Below are 25,278 nucleotides of genomic sequence, written 5' to 3' on the forward strand. Positions count from 1 at the left end.
ATTCCTTGACTGCTCTATCGTATAACAATACCCAGGTGATCGCAACAGGAAGACAAGAGAAGAAATATTCGCGAAGGATGAGAAGCTGCATGATGGTAGAACAATGTAAAACTCGTTTATTTATGAAGCCGTTACAAGTAACACTTTACTAAATTCACCAAAGAAAATAGCAAAATCAGGTTGCTAAATTAAGATGCATAATCACCTGTCTCTTTCAGCAGTGAAATGACAAGTGTTCAGTGCAGTGCACACAATGAATGTGAAGATATTCAACCCTACGTTTACCAGACAGAATACACAACTCCACAGGTGAAAGATGGTTGGTACTAAATCATCTCGACAGCTCCTGCAGAGTGCAGAAAAAGATAGTGGATTTAATATGAAACAATGATCACAAACACATATCTTCACTATCTGTTATACAGGTGCTTTGTCCTGTAATCTTACAACAGACATTTTAGAACACAGAAACCTGCAACGCATTGCAAGCCCTTGGGCCCACAATGTTGTGTTGACCATGTAACCTACTCTAGAAACTGCCTAGAATTTTCATACTGCATAGCCCTCTATTTTTCTAAGCTCCATGTACCTATCTAAATCTCTTAAAAGACCCTATTGTATCCACTTCCACCACCACCGCCGGCAGTGCATTTCACACATCCACCGCTCTCTGTGTGGAAAAACTTACCTTGTACCTACTTCCAAACACCTTAAAACTATGGCCCCTCATGCTAGCTATTTCAGTCCTGGAAAAAAGCCTCTGACTATCCACACGATCAATGTCTCTCATCATCTTATACACCTCCATCACCTCTTATCCTCCGTCGCTCCAAGGAGAAAAGGCCAAGTTCACTCAACCTATTCTCAAAACGCATGCTCCCCAATCCAGGCAACATCCTTGTAAATCTCCTCTGCACTCTCTATAATATCTCCTATAATTTATTTGTTACTTTATACATTTACATTGTGCCTTGATTTTACAAATTGAAAGTTTATGCTTCAGTAATTTACCTTATAACTGTGAGCTAAGATTCTTCATTTCTGCTTTGTCTGTACCGTTTTACCTCTTTCAACTTGACATAGTTTCTTCGTAGTTTAAAAGCTGTGAACATAACAATTACAATTATTCAGTAGGTGAAGCTGGAATGTTTCTACCACATGATATAGGCATTTTCTCTTTCCAAAGCACTGACTGCTTTGTAAAATCCTCATAATTCCATTAACAAGACAATATGTCAGTTATAACACCAGAAGATTCACTAAGAAGGCCATGACCTCCTTGGAGCGACAGAGGATGGGAGGTGACCTGATAGAGGTGTATAAGATGATGAAAGACATTGATCGTGTGGATAGTCAGAGGCTTTTTCCCAGGGCTGAAATGGCTAGCACGAGAGGGCACTGTTTTAAGGTAATTGGAAGTAGGTACAGAGGAGATGTCAGGGGTAAGTTTTTTACGCAGAGGGTGGTGAGTGTGTGGAATGGGCTGCCGGCGACAGTGGTGGAGGCGGATACGATAGGGTCTTTTAAGAGACTCCTGGATAGGTACATGGAGCTTAGAAAAATAGAGGGTTATAGGTAATGCTAGGCAATTTCTAAAGTAAGTACATGTTCGTCACAGCATAGTGGGCCAAAGGGCCTGTATTGTGCCGTGGGTTTTCTATGTTTCTATGACAGCGTGGAACTTGAGCAGCCAGTGCAAGTGGTACACGAAGCTCGATTTCAAAGCTTTGGATACGTGCATTGGTAGTGGGGGGCTGAGAGGACTATGGTTCCAGTGCAGGTCGATGGGGAGCAGGCAGTTTAAATGGTTTGGCACGGACTGCTTGGGTCAAAGGGCCTGTTCCTGTGCTGTTCTTTTCTATGGCTCTGAGACCATAAGATGAATCAGAAAGAGGAGCAGCTTCGAAGGAGACCATGGCGCCTAATGGCGACTCCTTCACTTGCATCTTCAGAAACAGCTCAATTTCCATCTTTAATATCTCTATTTTTCCCTTTCAGGGTTCTTTTGAAGACCCTGACCTGGAGTTACACGCTGACTATGGTTCTTTGTGAGAATGGGACCAGCTCTTGGGGTTTCACGACTGGCCGTTATTCAGTATGCCAAGAATGTGGCCTAAGAAATTATCTCGCCTTCGAAGTTCCAGGATCCCTCAGCTCTGGAGATGGGCGGACCGAAGGTCGGTGTCCCAGCAGGAAATCGGTGTGTCCTGGGAGATGGAAGATCTCTGGCTGTGTGCCCAGAAATCCGATATCTTTGGGCACAGAGCACGAGAAAAGCGTTGCAATGGACTTTTAACATCATAAACCAGCGAGTTGTTTGTTACGTCTCCCCTCTTGCTGTAAAACGGGGACATTTCTTTTTCTCTTATTAGGGAGAGAGAGAGTCTGTGGTATGCCGACTACCAGGTGAACGAGTAGTCTTTGGGGTACTGCAAGTCGGTGTCTTTGCTGCATGCTTGAGTGCTCGGTGAGGGGCGCTGGGCCAATGCTTCCTTTTTGCTGGGGTAGGGGGGATCGTTGCTCTGCTGCTGCTTACGCGAGGGAGGGAGGGGAGCTGGGGGTCTGTGGGGTTCTAATATTTAACTGTCATTCATTCTTTGGGGCATTCCTCTGTTTTCGTGGATGGTTGCGAAGAGAAAGCATTTCAGGATGTATATTGTATACATTTCTCTGACATTAAATGTACCTTTCAAACCTTTGATATAGGAGCAGAATTAGGTTATTTGGCCTATCAAGTCTGCTCCACCAATTCATCGTGGCTGATCCACTTCCTTCCCAGTCCCAATCTCGTGCCTTCTCTCCATATCCCTTCATGCTCTGATTAATCAAGAATCTATCAGCCTCTTCCTTAAATACTGACTTGGCCTCTACAGCTGCCTGTAGCAACAAGTTCCACAGATTCACCACTCTGGCTAAAGAAATTCTCCTCATCTCCATTCTAAATGGCTATCTCTGTATTCTGAGGTTGTGTCCTCTGGTCTCAGACACCTACACCAAGGAAACATCCTCTCCACATCCAGTTTACTGAAGCCCTTTAACATTCAATAGGCTTCAATAAGATCCACCCACCTTTCCTTCTGAATTCCAGAGAGTACAGACCCAGAGCCATCAAGCACTCCTCATATGATAAGCTTTTTAATCCTGGTATCATTTTCATAACCTCCTTTAAGCTCTGTCCAATGTCACCACATCCTTTCTAAGGGGCAATACTCCAAGTGAGGCCTTACCAGTGCTTTGTATAATCTCAACATTACATCCTTGCCTTTATATTCTAGTCCTCTTGAAATGAATGCCAACATTGCATTTGCCTTCCTCACCACAGATTCAACCTGCAAATTAACCTTTAAGGAATCCTGCACGGGAACTCCCAGGTACCTTGCACCTCAGAATTTTGAATTTACTTTTCATCTCGAAGATAGTCTCCACCAAAGTGCATGACCATACAATTCCTAACACTGTTTTCCATCTGCCACTTCTTTGCCCATTTTCCTAATCTGTCTAAGTCCTTCCTCAAAATTACCTGCCTTCACATATCTTGGTATGGTCTGCACACCTGGACACAAAGGCATCAGTTCTGTCATCCAATTCATTGACATACTGCTTAATGTACAAGAACTGGTCCCAACACAGACCCATGTGCAACACCACCAGTCACTGGCAGCCAACCAGATAAGGCTTCCTTTACTCCCATTCCTTGCTTCCTGCCAATCAGCCAACGCTTTATTCATGCTACTAACTTTTCAGAAATGCCATGGGCTCCTAACTTGTTAATCAGCCTAAGTGTGGCACTTTGGGTCGGATTTCACTGTGGAAACCAGGATGACAGAAAAGAGGTAAAAAGCGAGTGTCGCAGCTATTACTGTGGAGAGGGTGCTTGGTAAAATGAAAATCCTGAAGAGATTGAGAAGGCATTAGTAATGATCTTTCAAGAAATAATAAAGTCCAAAAGATTTCCAAGGAATGGAAAATTGGAAATGTAACTACTCTACTTGCTTCATTGGCTGGAGAGATGTTCGAGTCAATAATTAAGGAGGAGGTTGGGGTTATTGGAGGCACGTGATAAAATCAGCATTCTTTGCGGGAATAACAAGCAGGATAGACAAAGTGGTATTGTTTATTTGGATTACAGGAGGCCTTTCACAAGGGACCACACACGATGCTGCATAACAAGAGACCAATGAGATTTAAAGAAAAATGTTGTTTCCTATGGTCTGACAGGAAAGATAGAAGATCGGTTGACTGGTAGGAGATAAAGAGAGTAAAAGGAGAATAACCTCTAGTCTTAGTTCCTGCTCACTGATCACCTTCCATTCTGATGCAGCAGCCTCTTGTCGCCAACCAAAAATGTTTTTTTTTGTGAAATGTGATTTTTAAATGGGATTTAGGACGTAAGTCTATTGCACACTCCAGAGCAGAAGGTGACGGTAATGTACTGTTAAGCTGGGTGCCAACCGCCGTAAAACAAGATGGAGAAGAAGAAGAAGAAGTGATTTTTACAAATGTAAGACAACTCTGGACTCCATGAACTTCAAATACTACAGGTCTACCCCATCAGTGAGCTGCTTGTTGGTGGGAGTAGTTGGACTAGGTGTTGGTGCAGCCAGGCGGCATGTCAGAGAAGGAGCTGGCCAGTGTGTCGGAGGAAGAGCTGGCCAGTGTGTCGGAGAAGGAGCCAGCCAGTGTGTTAGAGGAAGAGTTGGACAGTGTGTCAGAGGAAGAGCCGGCCAGTGTGTTAGAGGAAGAGCTGGCCAGTGTGTCGGAGAAGGAGCCGGCCAGTGTGTTAGAGGAAGAGCTGGCCAGTGTGTCAGAGGAAGAGCCGGCCAGTGTGTCAGAGGAAGAGTTGGCCAGTGTGTCGGAGAAGGAGCTGGCCAGTGTGTCGGAGAAGGAGCCGGCCAGTGTGTTAGAGGAAGAGTTGGCCAGTGTGTCAGAGGAAGAGCCGGCCAGTGTGTTAGAGGAAGAGCTGGCCAGTGTGTCGGAGAAGGAGCCGGCCAGTGTGTTAGAGGAAGAGCTGGCCAGTGTGTCAGAGGAAGAGCCGGCCAGTGTGTCAGAGGAAGAGCTGGCCAGTGTGTCAGAGGAAGAGCTGGCCAGTGTGTCGGAGAAGGAGCCGGCCAGTGTGTTAGAGGAAGAGCTGGCCAGTGTGTCAGAGGAAGAGCCGGCCAGTGTGTCAGGGGAAGAGCCGGCCAGTGTGTCAGAGGAAGAGCTGGCCAGTGTGTCAGAGGAAGAGCCGGCCAGTGTGTTAGAGGAAGAGCTGGCCAGTGTGTCAGAGGAAGAGCCGGCCAGTGTGTCAGGGGAAGAGCCGGCCAGTGTGTTAGAGGAAGAGCTGGCCAGTGTGTCAGAGGAAGAGCCGGCCAGTGTGTCAGAGGAAGAGCTGGCCAGTGTGTCGGAGAAGGAGCCGGCCAGTGTGTTAGAGGAAGAGCTGGCCAGTGTGTCGGAGAAGGAGCCGGCCAGTGTGTCAGAGGAAGAGCTGGCCAGTGTGTCGGAGAAGGAGCCGGCCAGTGTGTCAGAGGAAGAGCTGGCCAGTGTGTCGGAGAAGGAGCCGGCCAGTGTGTTAGAGGAAGAGCTGGCCAGTGTGTCAGAGGAAGAGCCGGCCAGTGTGTTAGAGGAAGAGCTGGCCAGTGTGTCAGAGGAAGAGCCGGCCAGTGTGTCAGAGAAGGAGCTGACCAGTGTGTCAGAGGAGGAGCTGACCAGTGTGTCAGAGGAGGAGCTGACCAGTGTGTTAGAGGAAGAGCTGGCCAGTGTGTCAGAGGAAGAGCCGACCAGTGTGTCAGAGGAAGAGCCGGCCAGTGTGTTAGAGGAAGAGCCGGCCAGTGTGTCACAGGAAGAGCCGGCCAGTGTGTTAGAGGAAGAGCTGGCCAGTGTGTCAGAGGAAGAGCCGGCCAGTGTGTTAGAGGAAGAGCTGGCCAGTGTGTCAGAGGAAGAGCCGGCCAGTGTGTCGGAGAAGGAGCCAGTCAATAGTTGGAGAAGGAGCTGACCAGTGTGTCAGAGGAAGAGCTGACCAGTGTGTCAGAGGAAGAGCCGGCCAGTGTGTCAGGGGAAGAGCCGGCCAGTGTGTTAGAGGAAGAGCTGGCCAGTGTGTCAGAGGAAGAGCCGGCCAGTGTGTCAGAGGAAGAGCTGGCCAGTGTGTCGGAGAAGGAGCCGGCCAGTGTGTTAGAGGAAGAGCTGGCCAGTGTGTCGGAGAAGGAGCCGGCCAGTGTGTCAGAGGAAGAGCTGGCCAGTGTGTCGGAGAAGGAGCCGGCCAGTGTGTCAGAGGAAGAGCTGGCCAGTGTGTCGGAGAAGGAGCCGGCCAGTGTGTTAGAGGAAGAGCTGGCCAGTGTGTCAGAGGAAGAGCCGGCCAGTGTGTTAGAGGAAGAGCTGGCCAGTGTGTCAGAGGAAGAGCCGGCCAGTGTGTCAGAGAAGGAGCTGACCAGTGTGTCAGAGGAGGAGCTGACCAGTGTGTCAGAGGAGGAGCTGACCAGTGTGTTAGAGGAAGAGCTGGCCAGTGTGTCAGAGGAAGAGCCGACCAGTGTGTCAGAGGAAGAGCCGGCCAGTGTGTTAGAGGAAGAGCCGGCCAGTGTGTCACAGGAAGAGCCGGCCAGTGTGTTAGAGGAAGAGCTGGCCAGTGTGTCAGAGGAAGAGCCGGCCAGTGTGTTAGAGGAAGAGCTGGCCAGTGTGTCAGAGGAAGAGCCGGCCAGTGTGTCGGAGAAGGAGCCAGTCAATAGTTGGAGAAGGAGCTGACCAGTGTGTCAGAGGAAGAGCTGACCAGTGTGTCAGAGGAAGAGCCGGCCAGTGTGTTAGAGGAAGAGCCAGCCAGTGCGTCAGAGGAAGAGCCGGCCAGTGTGTCAGAGGAAGAGCCGGCCAGTGTGTTAGAGGAAGAGCCGGCCAGTGTGTTAGAGGAAGAGCTGGCCAGTGTGTCGGAGGAAGAGCCGGCCAGTGTGTTAGAGGAAGAGCCGGCCAGTGTGTTAGAGGAAGAGCTGGCCAGTGTGTCAGAGGAAGAGCCGGCCAGTGTGTTAGAGGAAGAGCTGGCCAGTGTGTCGGAGGAAGAGCCGGCCAGTGTGTCGGAGAAGGAGCCAGTCAATGTGTTGGAGAAGGAGCTGCCCAGTGTGTCAGAGAAGGAGCTGACCAGTGTGTCAGAGGAAGAGCCAGCCAGTGTGTCGGAGAAGGAGCCAGTCAATGTGTTGGAGAAGGAGCTGGCCAGTGTGTCAGAGAAGGAGCTGACGAGTGTGTCAGAGAAGGAGCTGACCAGTGTGTTAGAGGAAGAGCTGGTCAGTGTGTTGGAGGAGCTGGATTCATAGGAGCTGAACTCAGGTGCAGACTGTGTTGCCACCTGTTACTGAAAGGCATCGGAGCTGGTGCGCAAAGACGGCTTGCAGTGTAACTGTGGGGTATTGTCTTGGACGTTTCTCTTGCGATCGCAAGACCCCATCGGACAGTGATAAGGTAAGATGCTACAGGCCTGTTTCCATTGTTTGGTGGTGAGACGGGTGCTATGGGAGCTCCATAGCCTCAGCTGTAGTGAGGACTAGGCCTCAGGCCATTGGCTTGCCTGCTGCTGCAGTCCTGTGAGGAGATGTCGGAGGCAGTGCAGTGCAGTGCTCAGTTGGGAGCTGCCCTCCTGTGTTCCATCGGTGGAATGGCAGGTTGGGTTGCTTGCATCTGCACATTGCTAGGAGACTGTACCATCAATTCACAGAACACGTTGCTCAGGAACTTGGACTATATTTATGCTTTTTGTGTGACTGGTTTTTTTTGCGCAATATTTTGAATATGCTGTGTATAGCTTGGCCCCAGAGGAATGCTGTTTTGTTCTGCTGTATCTATGTGTGGTTGAATGATCATTAAACTTGACTTCATTTCATTTGATGGGGACAGACCAATCAGACAACCGCTGCAGAGCACTGTCTTTTTTAATCTTCAGTCTTGAACCCAAGTGAAATTGTCCAATCTTCTCGTGCACCCACTCACTGACGACAGCATAGCAACAGGCCCTTTGGCCCATCTAGTCCATGACAAACCATTTAAACTGTCTGCTCCCATCGACCAGCACCTGGATCAGAGCCCTTCATATCTCTCCCATTCACGTACCGATCCAAACTTCTCTTAAACATTCCAATCAAAAGCACATCTACCAGCTGCACTGGCAGTTTATTCCACATCCTTACTTGCTCCTGAGTGAAGTTTTCTTTCACATTCCCCTGAAAGATTGCACCTTTCACCCTCAACCCATGACCTCTAGTTAGTCTCACCTAACCAGTGGAAAAAGCCTGCTTGCATTTCCCTTACCTACTGTATACTTCTATCAGATCTCCCCTCAATCTTCTATGTGTCCAGGGAATAAAGTTTTAAACTATTCAACCTTTTCCTATAACTCATGTCCTCCAGCCCCAGCAACATCCTTGTAAATTTTCTTTGCACTCTTGTAATCTTATTCCCATCTTTCCTACACTCCAAATTAGGCCTCACCAACCTGTTACAGAACTTTAACGTAACATCCCAAGTCCTGAACTGGGTACTTTGATTTCTGAAGGCCAATGTGCCAAAAGCTTTCTTTACAATCTCAGTTACCTGTTAAAGAAGGTGAATTTCAGAGCCCAACCACTATCAGAGTAAGGCTGTTATTCAACATGGTTTGCATGGTTTACAGAGTGCAGATTATTATCAGAGAATATATACAGTATACAACCTGAAAGTCGCAGTCTTCATACACATCTATGAAAATCAGAAAAACCCCAAGAGAATGAACGACAGGAAAACATTAAAACTCTAAAGCCCCCTTTGCCCACTGCCCCATGCAAACAGTAGCAAAGCATCAACCCTACCCACCCCCCCAGATACCCATTTCAGCAAAAAGCTTAGCATGAGCTTAAGAAAGAAATTAGGAGAGCCAGAAGGGGCCATGAGAAGGCCTTGGGGGACAGGATTAAGGAAAACTCCAAGGCATTCTACAAGTATGTGAAGAGCAAGAGGATAAGATGTGAGAGAATAGGATCAATCAAATGTGACAGTGGAAAAGTGTGTATGGAACCGGAGGAGATAGCAGAGGTTCTTAACGAGAACTTTGCTCAGTATTCACTACAGAAAAGGATCTTGGTGATTGTAGAGATTACTTACAGTGGATTGAAAAGCTTGAACATGTAGATATGAAGAAAGAGGATGTGCTGGAGATTTTGGAAAGCATCAAGTTGGATAGGTCACTGGGACCGGATGTTATGCACCCCAGGCTACTGTGGGAGGCGAGGGAGGAGATTGCTGAGCCTCTGGTGATGATCTTTGCACCATCAATAGGGACAGGGGAGGTTCCGGAGCATTGGAGGGTTGCAGATATTGTTCCCTTATTCAGGAAAGGGAGTAGAGATAGCCCAGGGAGTCTTACTTCAGTGGTTGGTTAAGTTGATGGAGAAGATCCTGAGAGGCAGGATTTATGAACATTTGGAGAGGCATAATATGATTAGGAATAGTCAGCATGGCTTTGTGAAAGGCAGGTCGTGCCTTACGAGCCTGGTTGAATTTTTTGAGGATGTGATTAAACACATTGATGAAGGTAGAGCAGTAGATGTAGTGTATACTGATTTCAGCGAAGTATTTGACAAGGTACCCCATGCAAGGCTTATTGAGACATGAGATCCAAGGGAACATTGCTTTGTGGATCCAGAACTGGCTTGCCCACAGAAGGCAAAGAGTGGTTGCAGACGGGTCATATTCTGCATGGAGGTCAGTCACCAGTGGAGTGCCTTGGGGATCTGTTCTGGGACTTCTACTCTTCGTGATTTTTATAAATGACCTGGATGAGGAAGTGGAAAGATGGGTTAGTAGATTTGCTGATAACACAAAGGTTTGGGGTGTTGTGGACAGTGTGGAGGGCTGTCAGAGGTTACAGCAGGTCACTGATACGATGCAAAACTGGGCTGAGAAGTGGCAAATGGAGCTCAACGCAGATAAGTGTGAGGTGGTTCATTTTCGTAGGTCAACTATGATGGCAGAATATAGTATTAATGGTAAGACTCTTGGCAGTGTGGAGGATCAGAGCGATCTCAGTGTCCGAGTCCATAGGGCACTCAAAGCTGCTACACAGGTTGACTGTGTGGTTAAGAAAGTGTATGGTGCCAATGCACCATACACTTTCTTAACCACACAGTCAACCTGCGTAGCAAAAGAAAGCAAATTATAGGCCAGTTAGCTTAACCTCTGTGGTTGGGGAAGTGCTGGTGCCTATCATTAAGGATGAGGTTTCAGGGTACTTAGAGACTAATGATAAAATAAGTCAAAGTCAGCATGGTTTCTGTAAAGGGAAATCTTGTCTGACATATCTGTTAGAGTTCTTCGAGGAAATAACAAGCAGGGTGGACAAAGGAGAGGCAGTGGATTTGCAGAAGGCATCTGATAAGGTGCCACACCTGAGGCTGCTTAACAAAATACATCTTATGGTGTTACAGGAAAAACACTGGCATGTCTGACAGGCAGGAGGCGGTGAGCGGGAATTAAAGGAGTCAGGCTGTGGGTACATTTACGGCTGAAGTTGATAACTTCCTCATCAGTCAGGGCATCAAGTGATATGGCGAGAAGGCAGGTATATGCGATTAAGTGGGATCTGGGATCAGCCATGATGGAATGGCAGAGAAGAGTCAATAAGCTGAATGGCCTAACTCTGCCCCTGTCTTATGGTCTTATAAGTGCCCACCATCCACCAAGCAAGCAGTAACAAAGCTTCCCCAGGGCACCACTGCTCAGTACAAGAGGACATGGCTTTAAGGTGAGGGGTGGGAATTTCAAGGGGGATATTAGAGGAAGGTTTTTTACTCAGAGAGTGGTTGGTGTGTGGAATGCACTGCCTGAGTCAGTGTGGAGGCAGATACACTGGTGAAGTTTAAGAGACTACTGGACAGGTATATGGAGGAATTTAAGGTGGGGGGTTATATGGGAGGCAGGGTTTGAGGGTCGGCACAATATTGTGGGCCGAAGGGCCTGTACTGTGCTGTACTATTCTATGTTCTATGTTTTAATAACAAAGAGAGACCATGATCTGCAGTCAATACAAACTGGCTTTCTCTCTCTCACTAACAATGTCACCTATTTCACAATGGAAGGGGATACCAACAAACAGTTGCTATTGCAATGTTAGTATGTTGCGTCATTTTTTATTCCGAGATTCTCCGACTTGAGAACCTGCAGCACTCGAGCACAGAGAGCTCTGCCATAACATTCACTGCCACAAAATCAAGATCTTCCTTCTCTCACGGCGCCTTAGTCATGGAATTGGTGATCCACAGGGCGACCATCTGCCCAACCATTTATATTTTGGGATTGAAGATGTTTGCAAAACCAGAAAAACGTGCTGTGGGCATTTTCTGAGAGAGCTCCGGATAATCTGTTCCAAATGCATCTGGGCTACCTCCCAATGCATTTGGAACAATGAGTACTGATAGTAAGCACCACAGAAAGAAGATTATACTCCGAGAACAGTCTGGCTTGCAATGTATTGTCTGTGTTCAGTTGGAAACATTAAAGAAATTCAATACTGCAGGCACAGTACAGTTCAAATTACAACTGCTTATCAGTGTAGACATGCACTGAGCAACAATGCCGTTGAGTTCTGAGAGTCATGCGTTCAGGACAGCTACTGCTTCTGTAGAAAGGACATGTCAAGGTTATGGAGTATTTCAGTTCTACAGCTTCCTTGCCTTTCGTGGCAATCAGTCAAAGGGGCACAGAGCAGAAACAGGCTGGCATTAAACCACAATTTGCCCATCTTTATCTTATGGCTACTCTGAACACAACTTACATTCATATATAAATTTCAGGATTTCACAAATTGGCACCAGCTTATACAACTGAAACTTTGAAAATATACTGTATAATCAATGCAATTCTAGTACAGTTCCACAGATACTCACAGAACTTGGTGTGAAAGAGGGCGAACAATCCAAGACCACAAACATAGAGCATCACCATCAGAATAATTTTCACAGACAGTGCATGGTATGATAACTGACATTTTTTGACTGCGAACACAAGTACAATAGCCAGTTACAGATAAGTAATTGTGAAATTATAACAACACAGAATATGCCTGACTTGTCATGTCCATGCCATCTAAAGGGTGTTATTTTACTTTTCCCACATGCCTAATTTTATTTTATTTAGAGATACAGGACTATCCGGCCCATCAACTCACTAATTTAACCTTAGCCTAATCACAGGACAATTTACAATGGCCAATTATTAACCTATCAACTGGTATGTCTTTAGTCTGAGAGAGGAAATTGGAGCACCCAAAGGAAACCCATGCACATATTGGAGGAATGTACATTTTTTTTAAACAGAGGACACCAGAATTGAACTAAGTAATATAGGACAGTCCTCTCAATCACACCCAGATACACTTTAAACATTCTAAATATGTTTAAGAAGATGCTGAGGTCACGTCCAACCAAACCTGTAGAGCTTTTGACACATTGGCCTTCATGGAGGTTACCAGGAAAATTGATTAAGGAAAGGCAATAGATGTTTCTTACAAAGACTCGACAAGGTCCCGTTTAGGAAGTTGGTCAAGAAGGTTCGGTTGCTTGGAGCTCAAGATGGTTAAACTGGATTCATTGGAGAAGCCAAAGAGTGGTAGTAAATGGTTACCTCTCTGATTGGAGGACTATGACCAGTGTGGTGCCGTAGGGGTCAGTTCTGTTTGTCATCTATGGCAACGATCGGGATGATAGTGTAGTTAACTGGATCAGCAAATTTGTGGAGGACACCAGGATTGAAGGCATAGTGGATAGCAAAGAAGGCCATCATGGCTTGCTGCAGGATCCGGACCAGCTAGGAAAATGGCAGCTGTAAGTGTGAGGTGGTGTACTTTGGTAGGATCAGCCAGGGTAGTTCTTACACAGTGAATTGTAGGGCATTGAGGTATATGGTAGAACAAAGAGATTTGGGAGGACAGGTCCATAATTTGTTGGAAGTGGCTTGACAGGTAAATAGGGTCATAGAGAAAGATTTTGGCGTATACTTTATACTTTATTGTCGCCAAACAATTGATACTAAAACGTACAATCATCACAGCGATATTTGATTCTGTGCTTCCCGCTCCCTGGATTACAAATATTAAATATTAAAAATATTTAAAATAGTAAAAATTAGTAAATACTAAAAATTTAAATTATAAATCATAAATAGAAAATAGAAAAATGCAAAATAAGGTAATGCAAAAAAACCGAGAGGCAGGTCCGGATATTTGGAGGGTACAGCCCAGATCTGGGTCAGGATCCGTTCAGCAGTCTTATCACAGTTGGAAAGAAGCTGTTACTAAATCTGGCCGTACGAGTCTTCAAGCTCCTGAGCCTTCTCCCGGAGGGAAGAGGGATGAAAAGTGTGTTGGCTGGGTGGGTCAAGTCCTTGATTATCCTGGCAGCACTGCCCCGACAGCCTGCAGTGTAAAGTGAGTCCAAGGACGATAGATTCGTTTGTGTGATGTGCTACGCCGTGTTCACAATCTTCTGCAGCTTCTTTCGGTCTTGGACAGGACAACTTCCATACCAGGTTGTGATACACCCTAGAAGAATGCTTTCTATGGTGCATCTATAAACATTAGTAAGGGTTTTAGAGGACAGGCCAAATTTCTTTAGTTTTCTCAGGAAGTAAAGGTGCTGGTGGGCCTTCTTGGCAGTGAACTCTGCTTGGTTGGACCAAGACAGGTCATTTGTGATATTGACCCCGACGAACTTAAAGCTTTTGACCTGTTCCACTTGCGCATTAAAAAAGAAGTATAACAGAGCTAAGGTGAGTGGGAAGACGGATGATTGGGAAATTTTTAAGGAGCAACAGAACTTAGCTAAAAAGGCAATACGGGGAGAAGAAATGAGGTATGAACGCAAGCTAGCTAGGAATATAAAGGAGGATAGCAAAAGTTTTTTTTTAGGTATGTGAAGAGAAGGAAGTTAGTTAAGAACAATGTTGGGCCCTTGAAGAATGAATTGGGAGAAATTGTTATGGGAAACAGAGGAATGGCAGACGAATTTAATAAGTACTTTGGATCTGTCTTCACTAGGGAAGATACAAGCAATCTCCCAGATGTATGGATGGGCCAAGGGCATAGGGTAACAGAGGAACTGAAACAGATTGACATTAGGAAGGAAACGGTGATGAGTAGACTGATGGGACTGAAGGCTAACAAATCCCCAGGTCTACATGGTCTGCATCCTAGAGTACTAAAGGAGGTGGCTCTGGAAATTGCGGATGCATTGGTGATCATTTTCCAATGTTCCTTAGATTCAGGATCAGTTCCTGAGGATTGGCGAATAGCTAATGTATCCCACTTTTTAAGAAAGGAGGGAGGGAGAAAACAGAGAATTATCGCCCTGTTAGCCGAACATCAGTAGTGGGGAAGATGCTAGAGTCCATTATTGAAGATGAAATAGCGGCATATCTTGATAGCAGTGATAGGATTGGGCCGAGCCAGCATGGATTTACCAAGGGCAAATCATGCTTGACTAATCTATTGGAGTTTTTTGAGGATGTAACCAGGAAAATAGACGCAGGAGATCCAGTGGATGTGGTGTACCTTGACTTTCAGAAGGCATTTGATAAGGTACCACATAGGAGATTGGTGGGTAAAATCAGAGCTCATGGCATTGGGGGGAGGATATTGACATGGATAGAAAACTGGTTGGCAGATAGAAAGCAAAGGGTAGCGGTGAATGAGTGTTTCTCGGAATGGCAGGTGGTGACTAGTGGGTGCCACAGGGCTCGGTATTGGGACCACAGCTGTTTACAATTTACGTCAATGATTTAGAGGAAGGCATTGTGAATAACATCAGCAAGTTTGCTGATGATACTAAGCTGGGTGGCAGTGTGACATGTGATGAGGATGTTAGGTGAATTCAAGGTGACTTGTATAGGCTGGGTGAGTGGGCAGAAACTTGGCAGATGGCGATTAATGTGAATAAGTGTGAGGTTATTCACTTTGGGAGCAAGAACAAGTAGGCAGATTATTATCTGAATGGTGTGGAGTTAGGTAAGGGAGAAATGCAAAGAGATCTAGGAGTACTTGTTCATCAGTCTCTGAAGGTGAATGAGCAAGTGCAGCAGGCAGTGAAGAAGGCTAATGGAATGTTGGCCTTTATTACAAAGGGAATTGAGTACAAGAGCAAGGAAATCCTTTTGCATTTGTACAGGGCCCTGGTGAGACCACACCTGGAGTATTGTGTGCAGTTTTGGTCTCCAGGGTTAAGGAAGGACATCCTGGCTGTGGAGGAGGTGCAGCGTAGGTTCACTAGGTTAATTCCTGGGATGTCCGGACTGTCATACGCAGAGAGGTTAGAGAGACTGGGCTTGTACACGCTGGAATTAAGGAGATTGAGGGGGGATCTGATTGAGACATATAAGATTATTAAGGGATTGGACAAGATAGAGGCAGGATGCTGGGAGAGTCCAGTACCAGAGGGCATGGTTTAAGAATAAGGGGTAGGTCATTTAGGACAGAGTTCAGGAGGAACTTCTTCTCCCAGAGTGTTGTGGAGGTGTGGAACGCGCTGCCTTAGAAGGCAGTGGAGGCCAATTCTCTGGATGCTTTCAAGAAGGAGCTAGATAGGTATCTTATGGATAGGGGAATCAAGGGTTATGGGGACAAGGCAGGAACCGGGTATTAATAGTAGATGATCAGCCATGATCTCAGAATGGCAGTGCAGGCTCGAAGGGCCGAATGGTCTACTTCTGCACCTATTGTCTATTGTCTATTGCGCACCACCGAAGTAAATTGAGTCGTGCGGTCCGCTACTCCTTCTGAAGTCAACAACCAATTCCTTCGTCTTGCTGACATCGAGGGATAGGTTATTGTCTTCGCACCATGCCACCAGGTTCTTAATTTCCTTTCTACTCAAACTCATCATTACCCAAGATACGACCTACAATTGTTGTGTCATCAGCAAACTTATACTGTATATTGAGTATGATGGAAACTTGGCTACACAATCATAGGTGTACAGTGAGTACAGCAGGGGGCTTAGTACACAGCCTTGTGGGGCACCGGTGCTCAGAGTGATTGCAGAGGAGAGCTGGTCCCCTATTTTTACAGCCTGGGTCCTGTCTGTGAGGAAGTTGAAGATCCAGCTGCAGATCTGAGTGCTAAGGCCCAGGTTCCGGAGCTTTGGAATCAGTTTATTTGGAATGATGGTATTAAAGGCAGAGCTGTAGTCAATGAGAAGGAGCCTTACGTATTCGTCTTTATTCTCCAGGTGTTCTAAGAAGGAATGTAGGGCCAGAGAGATGGCATCTGCCGTTGACCTGTTGCTCCGGTAGGCAAATTGCATAGCGTCGAGGTTGAACGGTAGGCTGTGGTTAATGTGTGCCATAACCAATCTCTCGAAGCACTTCATAGCAATTGATGTCAGAGCCACAGGTCGATAGTCATTCAGGCATGCCACCTTCCTCTTCTTCGGCACTGGGATTATCGTTGCCTTCTTAAAACACGAGGGGATCTTAGACTGAAGCAAGGAGCAGTTGAAGATATCAGCAAACACTCCAGCTAGCTCGCTTGCACAGGCCCGGAGAACCCGTCCCGGGACGCCATCTGGGCCCATTGCCTTCCTTGGATTTATCTTCAGGAAGGCCCTTCTAACGTCCTCCTCGGTGACGATGAATCTTGATGCCACCAGGTCCGGTTCATCCAGAGGGAGCGGGATGCTCCTCTTCTGTTCAAATCTTGCGTAGAATACGTTAAGTTCGTCAGGAAGAGAAGTGCCACAGTTATTGATATTCCCAGCCTTTTCTTTGTGCCCAGTGATCTCATTTAGACCCTGCCATAGTCTACTGGCATCCCATTATTTAGCCTGGGCTTCCAACTTGGCTCGATATTGCCTCTTGGCGCCCTTAATGGCTTCCCGGAGTTCACGCCTGGATTCCGTGTAGCGACTGGTATCCCTGGACCTAAAAGCCGCAGCTCTAGCCTTCAAAAGGGACTTGACCTCATAATTCATCCACGGTTTCCGGTTAGGGAATACCCGGATCGTCTTGCGAGACACACAGTCCTCTGTGCATTTCCAAATAAAGTCCGTGACAGCTGAAGCATACTCATCGAGGTTAGCTGCTGAGTCCTTGAATACTAACCAGTCCACCGATTCCAAGCCGTCACGGAGGACCTCATCCGTTTCCTCCGTCCAACGCGACACTACTTTTGACACCGTGACCTCCCGCTTCAGTTTCTGTTTGTAAGCCGGGAGGAGGAGTACGGCCTGATGGTCTGATTTTCCGAAGTAAGGTCGTGGGACGGAATGGTAGGCATCCTTGACTGCTGTGTAGCAGTGGTCAGGTATATTCGGGCCTCTAGTGGGGCAGGAGACATGATGGTATAACTTTGGCAGCACCTTTCTGAGGTTGGCCTGGTTAAAGTCCCCAGCTGTAATGAGCAAAGCCTCCGGATACCTGGTCTCAAGTTCACTGATGTTGACATACAGTATGTTCAGAGCACACTCCACGTCCGTACCTGGTGTATTGTCTGTTATTTGGTGGGGTGGGGTACCTCACACAGCATCCACACAAACTAATTACCTAGTTTGGCGGGGCCGAGGGCTGTTTCCCTAGACGACAGCGAGTGAGGCTTACTGGGGGGGCTACATAGACAACCCTTCCATGACTCCCTCCTTTTCTGCAGCTGTGATACTATCCCTGATTAGCAGTGCCAGTTCCCCACCTTTTTTTGTCTCTTTCCCTGTCCTTTTCGAAACATCTAAAGCCCGGCACCCTCAGCAGTCATTCCTGCCCCTGAGTCATCCAAGTCTCTGCAATGGCCACATTTCTTCTTTTATGATAGTTTCAAGCATTTTCCCAACTAAAGATGTTAAACTAACTGGTCTATTGTTACCTGCTTTTTGTGTAATCCTTTTTTGAACGGTGTTGTGACATTCGCCATCTTCCAATCTGCTGGGACTTGTGCAGATTTCAGAGAATTTTGGTAAATTGAAACAAAGTCTCTACAATAACTTCTGCAATTTCTTTCAGCACCTGGGATACATTCCATCAGGACAAGAGGACTAATCTATCTTCAAATCCACAAGTTTGTTCAGCACTACCTCTTTAGTGATAGCTATGGTATCACGGTCCTAACCCCCCATCGCATCCATGACATCCCTCTTTGACACGTTAGATGTGTCCTCCATTGTGAAGACCGACACAAAATAGTGATTAAAAGCCTTTGCCATTAACTCATTACCTGATATCAATTCCCCCTTCTCGTCCTCCAAGAAACCTATGTTCACTTTAGCCACCCTTTTCTGCTTTATATAATTATAAAAACATTTACTATCAGTTTTTATATTTTGTGCTACTTTATTTTCAACATCTATCTCTCGTTTCTTTATTGCTCGCTTAGTGGTTCTTTGGTGCTTTTTAAAGTTTTCACCAATCCTCCAGTTTCCCACTACTCTTGGTGACTTTGTATGCATAAACTTTTAGTTTGTTGCATTCTTTTATTTCCTTAGCTATCCATGTCTTGCTTTCGTCAACCTAACAGTCTTGCTTTTAACTGGAATATACTTTTGTTGAGCTCTGTGAAAATTCTCTTTGAAAGTCTTCCACTGTTCCTCAATCGTCCCACCATATAACCTGTGTTCCCAGTCTACACTAGCCAAATTCTCCATCCCACAGCAGCCTCTATTGTTTCAGCTTGTTTTAGATCGAACTATTGCACCTTCCATTTGTACCGCATTGCTTCCCCAGCACTACCTACCCCGCCACCCATCTTCGTATAATCCGCAAACTTTGCCACAGAGACATCAATTCCATTATCCAAATGATTGACAAACAATATGAAAATAGCGGTCCCAATACTGAGCCCTGAGAACACCACTGGTCACTGGCAGCCAACCAGAAAAGGCCCACTTTATTCCCATGCGCTGACTGCTGGCTGACAGATACAGCCATTGCTCTATCCGTGCCGGTACCTTTCCTGTAGTCCATAGGGTCTTATCTTCTTAAACAGCCTTACTAGACAAAATCACTTGTCAGTGTATGATTGAGCGTTGAACCTCAGTTCAGTTACTCCTAAATGTTCAATCACTGGCACCCAAAACATGACGAGCCAATTGGCAGAACTGTCCTGAGTCTTTAAAGGGACCAGTCCTAGCTATCATACACAAAATGCTGGTGAACGCAGCAGGCCAGGCAGCATCTCTAGGAAGAGGTACAGTCGACGTTTCGGGCCGAAGCCCTTCGTCAGGACTAACTGAAAGAAGAGGTAGTAAGAGATTTGAAAGTGGGAGGGGGAGGGGGAGATCCAAAATGATAGGAGAAGACAGGAGGGGGAGGGATGGAGCCAAGAGCTGATCTCCCACTTTCAAATCTCTTACTATCTCTTCTTTCAGTTCGTCCTGACGAAGGGCTTCGGCCCGAAACGTCAACTGTACCTCTTCCTATAGATGCTGCCTGGCCTGCTGCATTCACCAGCATTTTGTGTGTGTTGCCTGAATTTCTAGCATCCGCAGATTTCCTTGTGTTTGCATTCCTAGCTATCCATACTACCGAGAGTTAGAGTGTCTAGCTGGGTGACTGTCAGGAAGAACGGAAATATGAATAGGCAGTTAGACCAGAGCACCCCTGGGGCCATTCCACTCAAAAATAAGAATACCGCTTTGGATACTTACGTGGGGGATGACCTCCTGGGAGAATGCCATGGTGACCGGCTTACAGGCACTGAGCATGGGTCCATGATGTAGAAGAGGAAGAGAGAGAGAAGAAGGGAGCGGTAGTGATAGGGGACTCAATTGTCAGGGGAACAGATAGGAGCTTCTGTGGACATGAACGGGACACCCGGATGGTAGGATGCCTACCAAGTGCCAGGGTCAGGGCATCTCAGATCACCTCAACAAAATTTCGGAGAGGGAGGGAGAGCAGCCAGATGTCTTGGTACATATTGGTACCAATGATATAGGAAGGAAAAGCCAAGAGGACCTGAAAATAGATTTTAGAGAGCGAGGTAGAAAGCTGAGACTTCCAGGCTTGTAATTTCTGGATTGCAGCCTGTGCCACACACCAGTGAGGGTTGAAACAGGATGATTTGGCAGATAAATGTGAGGCTGAGAAGCTGGGGCAGGGGGCAGGGCTTCAGGTTCTTGTATCATTGGGATCTCTTCTGGGGGAAGTACGATCAGTTCAAAAGTGATGGGTTCCACCTGAACCCGAGGGGGACCAATATTCTCGTGGGCAGGTTTATTTAAGCTGTTGGGAAGGGTTTAAACTAATTTGGCAGGGGGTTGGAACCGGAGTGAAGGGACCCAGGATAGGACAGATGGTAAAAAAGTAAGGATAGCGTGCAGTCAGACTGTCAGGAAGGGCAGGCAGGTGATGGGACATAGTCACAGCCAACAGGGTGAGTATCAGTACATTAGGGGTGCAAAATCAAAAAGGGTAGCAAAGACAGTACTCAAGAAGTTGTATCTCAATGCGCAGAGTATAAGAAATAAGCTGGATGATCTTGTTGCAATATTACAGGTTGCCGGGTAGAATGTTGTGGCCATCACTGAATCGTGGCTGAAGGATGGTTGTAGTTGGGAGCTGAATGTCCAAGGCTGCACATTGTATTGGAGGGATAGGAAGGTAGGCAGAGGGGGAGGCATGGCTCTACTGGTAAAGAATGTCAGCAAATCAGTAGAAAAATGTGCCATAGGACTGGAAGATGTTGAATCCTTGTGGGTTGAGTTAAGAAACTGCACGGGTAAAAGGACTCCAACGACAGTTATATACAGGCCTCCCAACAGTGGCTGGGAGGTGGACCACAGATTACAACAGGAAATAGAAAAGGCGAGTCAAAAGGGCAATGTTATGGTAGTGATGGGAGATTTTAACATGCGGGTCAATTGGGAAAATCAGGTTGGTAATGGATCTCAAGAGAGTGAGCTTGTTGAATGCTTAAGAGATGGCTTTTTAGAGCAGTTTGTTGTTGAGCCTACTAGGGGATGAGCTATACTGAATTGGCTGATATGAACTGAACCACAGGCGATTAGGGGGTTAAGGTAAAAGAACGCTTAGGAACCTGTGATCACAATATGATTGTATTCAACTTGAAATTTGACAGGGAGAAAGTAAAGTCTGATGTAGCAGTATTTCAGTGGAGTAAGAGAAATTACAGTGGTATGAGAGAGGAGTTGGCCAAAGTAAATTGGAAGGAGCTGCTGGCAGAGATGTCAGCAGAGCAGCAATGGTGTGTGTTTCTGGGAAAAATGAGGAAGGTGCGGGACACATGTATTCCAAAAATGAGGAAATACTCAATTAATAAAATAGTACAACCATGGCTGACAAGGGAAGTCAAAGCTATTGTAAAAGCAAAAGAAAGGGCATGCAACAAATCAAAAATGAGTGGGAAGATAGAGGATTGGGATTTTTAAAAAACCTACAGAGAGCAACTAAAAAATCATTAGAAGGGAAAAGATGAAATATTAAAGCAATCTAGCAAATAATATCAAAGTGGATAGTAAAAGTTTTTTCAAGTATGTTAAAAATAAGAGAAATGAGAATGGATATAGGACCACTAGAAAATGAGGATCAGAAATAATTAAGGTGGACAAGGAGATGGCTGATGAACTAAATGAGTACTAGCATCTGTCTTCACTGTGGAAGACACGAGCATTACGCCTGATGTGGTAGTGTGTGAAGCTTCTCCATGGATTGTCACCTTGTCGCGGTGGAGAAGCTTGTGTGGTCCTGTGATCCCGAGAGCGATGCCGTCTGGAGCTATGCTCCTGGTAGGGTCACCCATGGCGGTAAGGTCGAGGGTGAGGTCCCTGACAAAGAACAATCCAACTAAGACCTCAACGGTGGAACAGGTGGGCGAAGTTACTTTGAACTCAACGGCTGTGAAGGTGGATGAAGGCTGCAACAAATCCATCAGCTCCAATCGTCGTGGTTTCCATGCCATTGGAATCAGTTGGTTGATTTGTGAAGTATCGTGTGCTTCTTGGAGTGCAACATCAAGTACATGTTAAACAAATACACGCACAGGCGTCTTCACTCTGTGGGCTCAATGGAACGAAGACCATCATCCTCGACCTCGAGGGATAGCCACGATGACGCTGAGTATGTGAAGGAAGAGAAGTAGGTGCAGTTACTATTACAAGAGAGAGGGTGCTCAAAAAGCCAAAAGACCTAAAGGTACATCAGTCACCCAGGTAAGATGAACTGCACCCTAGGGTTCTGAAAGAGGTAGCATTAGGAGATTGTGGTGGCATTAGAAATGATCTTTCAAAAATCATTGGATGCTGGCACTGTGCCAGAGGACTAGAAAATTGCAGATGTCACTCCACTTTTTAAGAGAGGAGGAAGGCAGCAGGAAGGTGCTACACATGAGGCTGCTTACCAAGCTAACAGCCCATGGTTTTACAGGAAAGTTACTAAGATGGTTAGAGTATTGGCTGATTGGAAGAAGTCAGAGAGTGAGAATAAAAGGGTCCTTTTCTGGTTGGCTGCCAGTGACTAGTGGTGTTCCACAAAGGTCAGTGTTGGGACCACTTCTTTTTACACTGTATATAAATGATTTAGATGATGGAATAGATGGCTTTGTTGCTCAGTTTGTATATGATACGAAGATCGGTGGAGGGGCAGAGAGTGTTGAGGAAACAGGTCGGATGCAGAAAGACTTAGATTAGGAGAATGGGCAAGAAGTGACAAATGAAATAGCATGTTCATGGTCATGCACTTTGTTGGTAGAAATAAATGTGTGGACTATTTTCTAAACAGGAGAAAATCCAATAACATGACAAAGCCAATAACATGACAAAAGTTTCTTCAGATACCTAAAGTGTAAAAGAGAGAGGAAAGTGGATGTAGTACCGCTGGAAAATGATGCTGGAGAGGTAGATGAATGGGTCACAACGAAATGGCAGATCAACTGAAAAGTAATTTAGAAAATACAACACAGAAATCTACAGCACATTACAGGCCCTTCAGCCCACAATATTGTGCCAAACATGTAACCTACTCTAGAAACTGCCTAGAAATTCCCTACTGCATAGCCCTCTATTTTTCTAAGCTCCATGTATCTACCAAAGAGTCTCTTAAATGATCCCATTGTATCTGCATCGACCACTGTTGCTTGCAGTGCATTCCACGCACCCAACACACTTTGTGTGAACAGCTTACCTCTGACATCTCCCTCGTACCTACTTCCAAGTACCTTAAAACTATGACCCCTATTGTTAGCCATTTCAGCCCTGGGAAAAAGCCTCTGGCTATCAACATAATCAATACCTCTCATCATCTTATACACGTCTATCAGGTCACCTCTCATCCTCTGTCGCTCCAAGGAGAAAAGGCCATGTTCACTCAACCTATTCTCATAAGGCATGTTCTCCAAACCAGGCAACATCATGTAAATCTCCTCACCACTCTCTTTAGAGTATTTACATCTCTCCTGTAGTGAGGTGACCAGGTATGAACACAGTACTCCAAGTGGGGTTTAACTAAGGTCTTATGTAGCTGTAACATTACCTCATGGCTCTTGAACTGTTGAGGGCCATCACACCATATGCCTTCTTAACAACACTCCCAACCTGCACAGCAGCTTTGAGTGTCCTGTGGACACAGACACCAAGATTTCACTGATCCTCCAGTCTGCCAAGAATCTTACCATTAATATTATATTCTGTCTTCAAATTTGACCTACCAGAATGAACCACTTCAGACTTATCTGGGTTGAAGTCCATCTGCCACTTAAATGTGTTTTCCTACATCCTCAAAGGATTCAATCAGGCTCGAAAAGCACCACCTGCCCTTGACAAAGCCATGCTGACTATCCCTAATCAGATTATGTCTCTCCAAATGCTCATAATTCCTACCTCTCAGGATCTTCTCCAACAACTTGCCCACCACTGAAGTCAGACTTACTGGTCTACAATTTGCTGCATTGTCTCTACTCCCTTTCTTAAACAAGGGAACAGCATTTGCAACCTTCCAATCCTCTGGTACTTCTCCTATCCCTATTGATGATGCAAAGACCATCGCCAGTGTTCAGCAATCTCCTCCCTCGCTTCCCACAGTAGCCTGGGGTATATCTCGTCCAACCTTTGTGACTTACAACTTAATACCTTTCAACAGCTCCAGCACATCCTCTTTCTTAATGTTTATACACTCAAGCATTTCAGTCCATGGTAAGTCATCCCCACAATTGCTAGGGGCCTTTTCACTGATGAATACTGAAGCAAAGTATTTATTAATTACCTCTGCTACCTCCTCCAGCTCCACGCACGTTTCCACTATCGCACCTGATTGGTCCTTTTCTCACTTGGCTCATCCTCTTGCCCCTCACGTACTTGTAAAATGCCTTGGGGTTTTCCTTAATCCTTCTCATGGCCCCTTGTAGCTCTCCTAATTTCATTCTTGAATCAAACTTATTTATCATTCTCAATTGTTTTACATCAGTCTTCACTGTAGAAGACACAAGCAGTATGGTGGAAGTTCCAGGTGTCGGGGCTCATGAGTGTGTGAAGTTACCATAACTAGAGAGAACGTTCTTGGGAAACTGAAGGCTCTGAAGTTAGAAAAGTCATCTGGACCAGATGGTACAGCTCAGGGTTCTGAAAGAGCTGTCTGAAAATATTGTGGAGGCATTAGTAACGATCTTTCAAGAAGCACTTGATTCTGGAATGCTTCCTGAAGACGGAAAATTGTAAAATTCACTCCACTCTTGAACAAGGGAGAGAGGCAGAAGAAAGGAAACTTCATCGAGTTCATCTAACCTCAGTGGTTGGGAAGATATTGAAGTCTCAGGATACTTGGAGGCCGGTTTCCTCAAGGGGAAGTCTTGTCTGACAAATCTGTTGGAATTCTTTGAAGACATAACAAGCAGGATGGACGAAGGAGAATGGGTTGATATTGTGTACTTGGATTTTCAGCAGGCCTTTTTTTTAGATTATGAGAACACTCAGTCCTCTTTATTGTCATTTAGAAATGCATACATGCATTAAGAAATGATATAATGTTTCTCTGGAGTGATATCACAGAAAAGAGGACAAACCAAAGACTAACACTGACAGAACCACATAATTATAACATATAGTTACAGCAGTGCAAAGCAATACCATAATTTGATGAAGAACAAACCATGGGCACGGTAAATAAAGTCTCTAAAGTCCCAAGGCGATTGACTCCTGAATCCCCGATAGCAGGCGCCAAAAGGGAGAAACTCCCTGCCATAAACCTCCAGGCACCGTCAACTTGCCGATACCTTGGAAGCAGCCGACCACAGCCGATACTGAGTCCATCCGTCCGAAAACTTCGAGCTTCCAACCAGCCTCTCCGATACAGCCTCCTGAGCGCCATCCTCTGCCG

General features: G+C 46.0%; 1 protein-coding gene across 2 annotated transcripts in view; it reads right to left on the minus strand.

The window, feature by feature from the left end:
• The window catches only part of LOC134346071 (uncharacterized), a 208,762-nt gene that overhangs the window by 16,759 nt on the left and 166,725 nt on the right, over positions 1 to 25,278 (minus strand). For both annotated transcript variants that reach the window (XM_063047373.1, XM_063047372.1), the window contains 3 exons: positions 11,868 to 11,975; positions 1,012 to 1,102; positions 206 to 346 (listed from right to left, as the gene is read on the minus strand). In XM_063047373.1, coding sequence (XP_062903443.1) covers positions 1,026 to 1,102; positions 11,868 to 11,975 — 185 coding nt within the window. In that variant the 3' untranslated portion in view covers positions 206 to 346; positions 1,012 to 1,025. The remainder of the gene's footprint in view (positions 1 to 205; positions 347 to 1,011; positions 1,103 to 11,867; positions 11,976 to 25,278) is intronic.

This window comes from Mobula hypostoma, chromosome 5 (assembly GCF_963921235.1).
Source record: "Mobula hypostoma chromosome 5, sMobHyp1.1, whole genome shotgun sequence".
NCBI lineage: Eukaryota > Metazoa > Chordata > Chondrichthyes > Myliobatiformes > Myliobatidae > Mobula > Mobula hypostoma.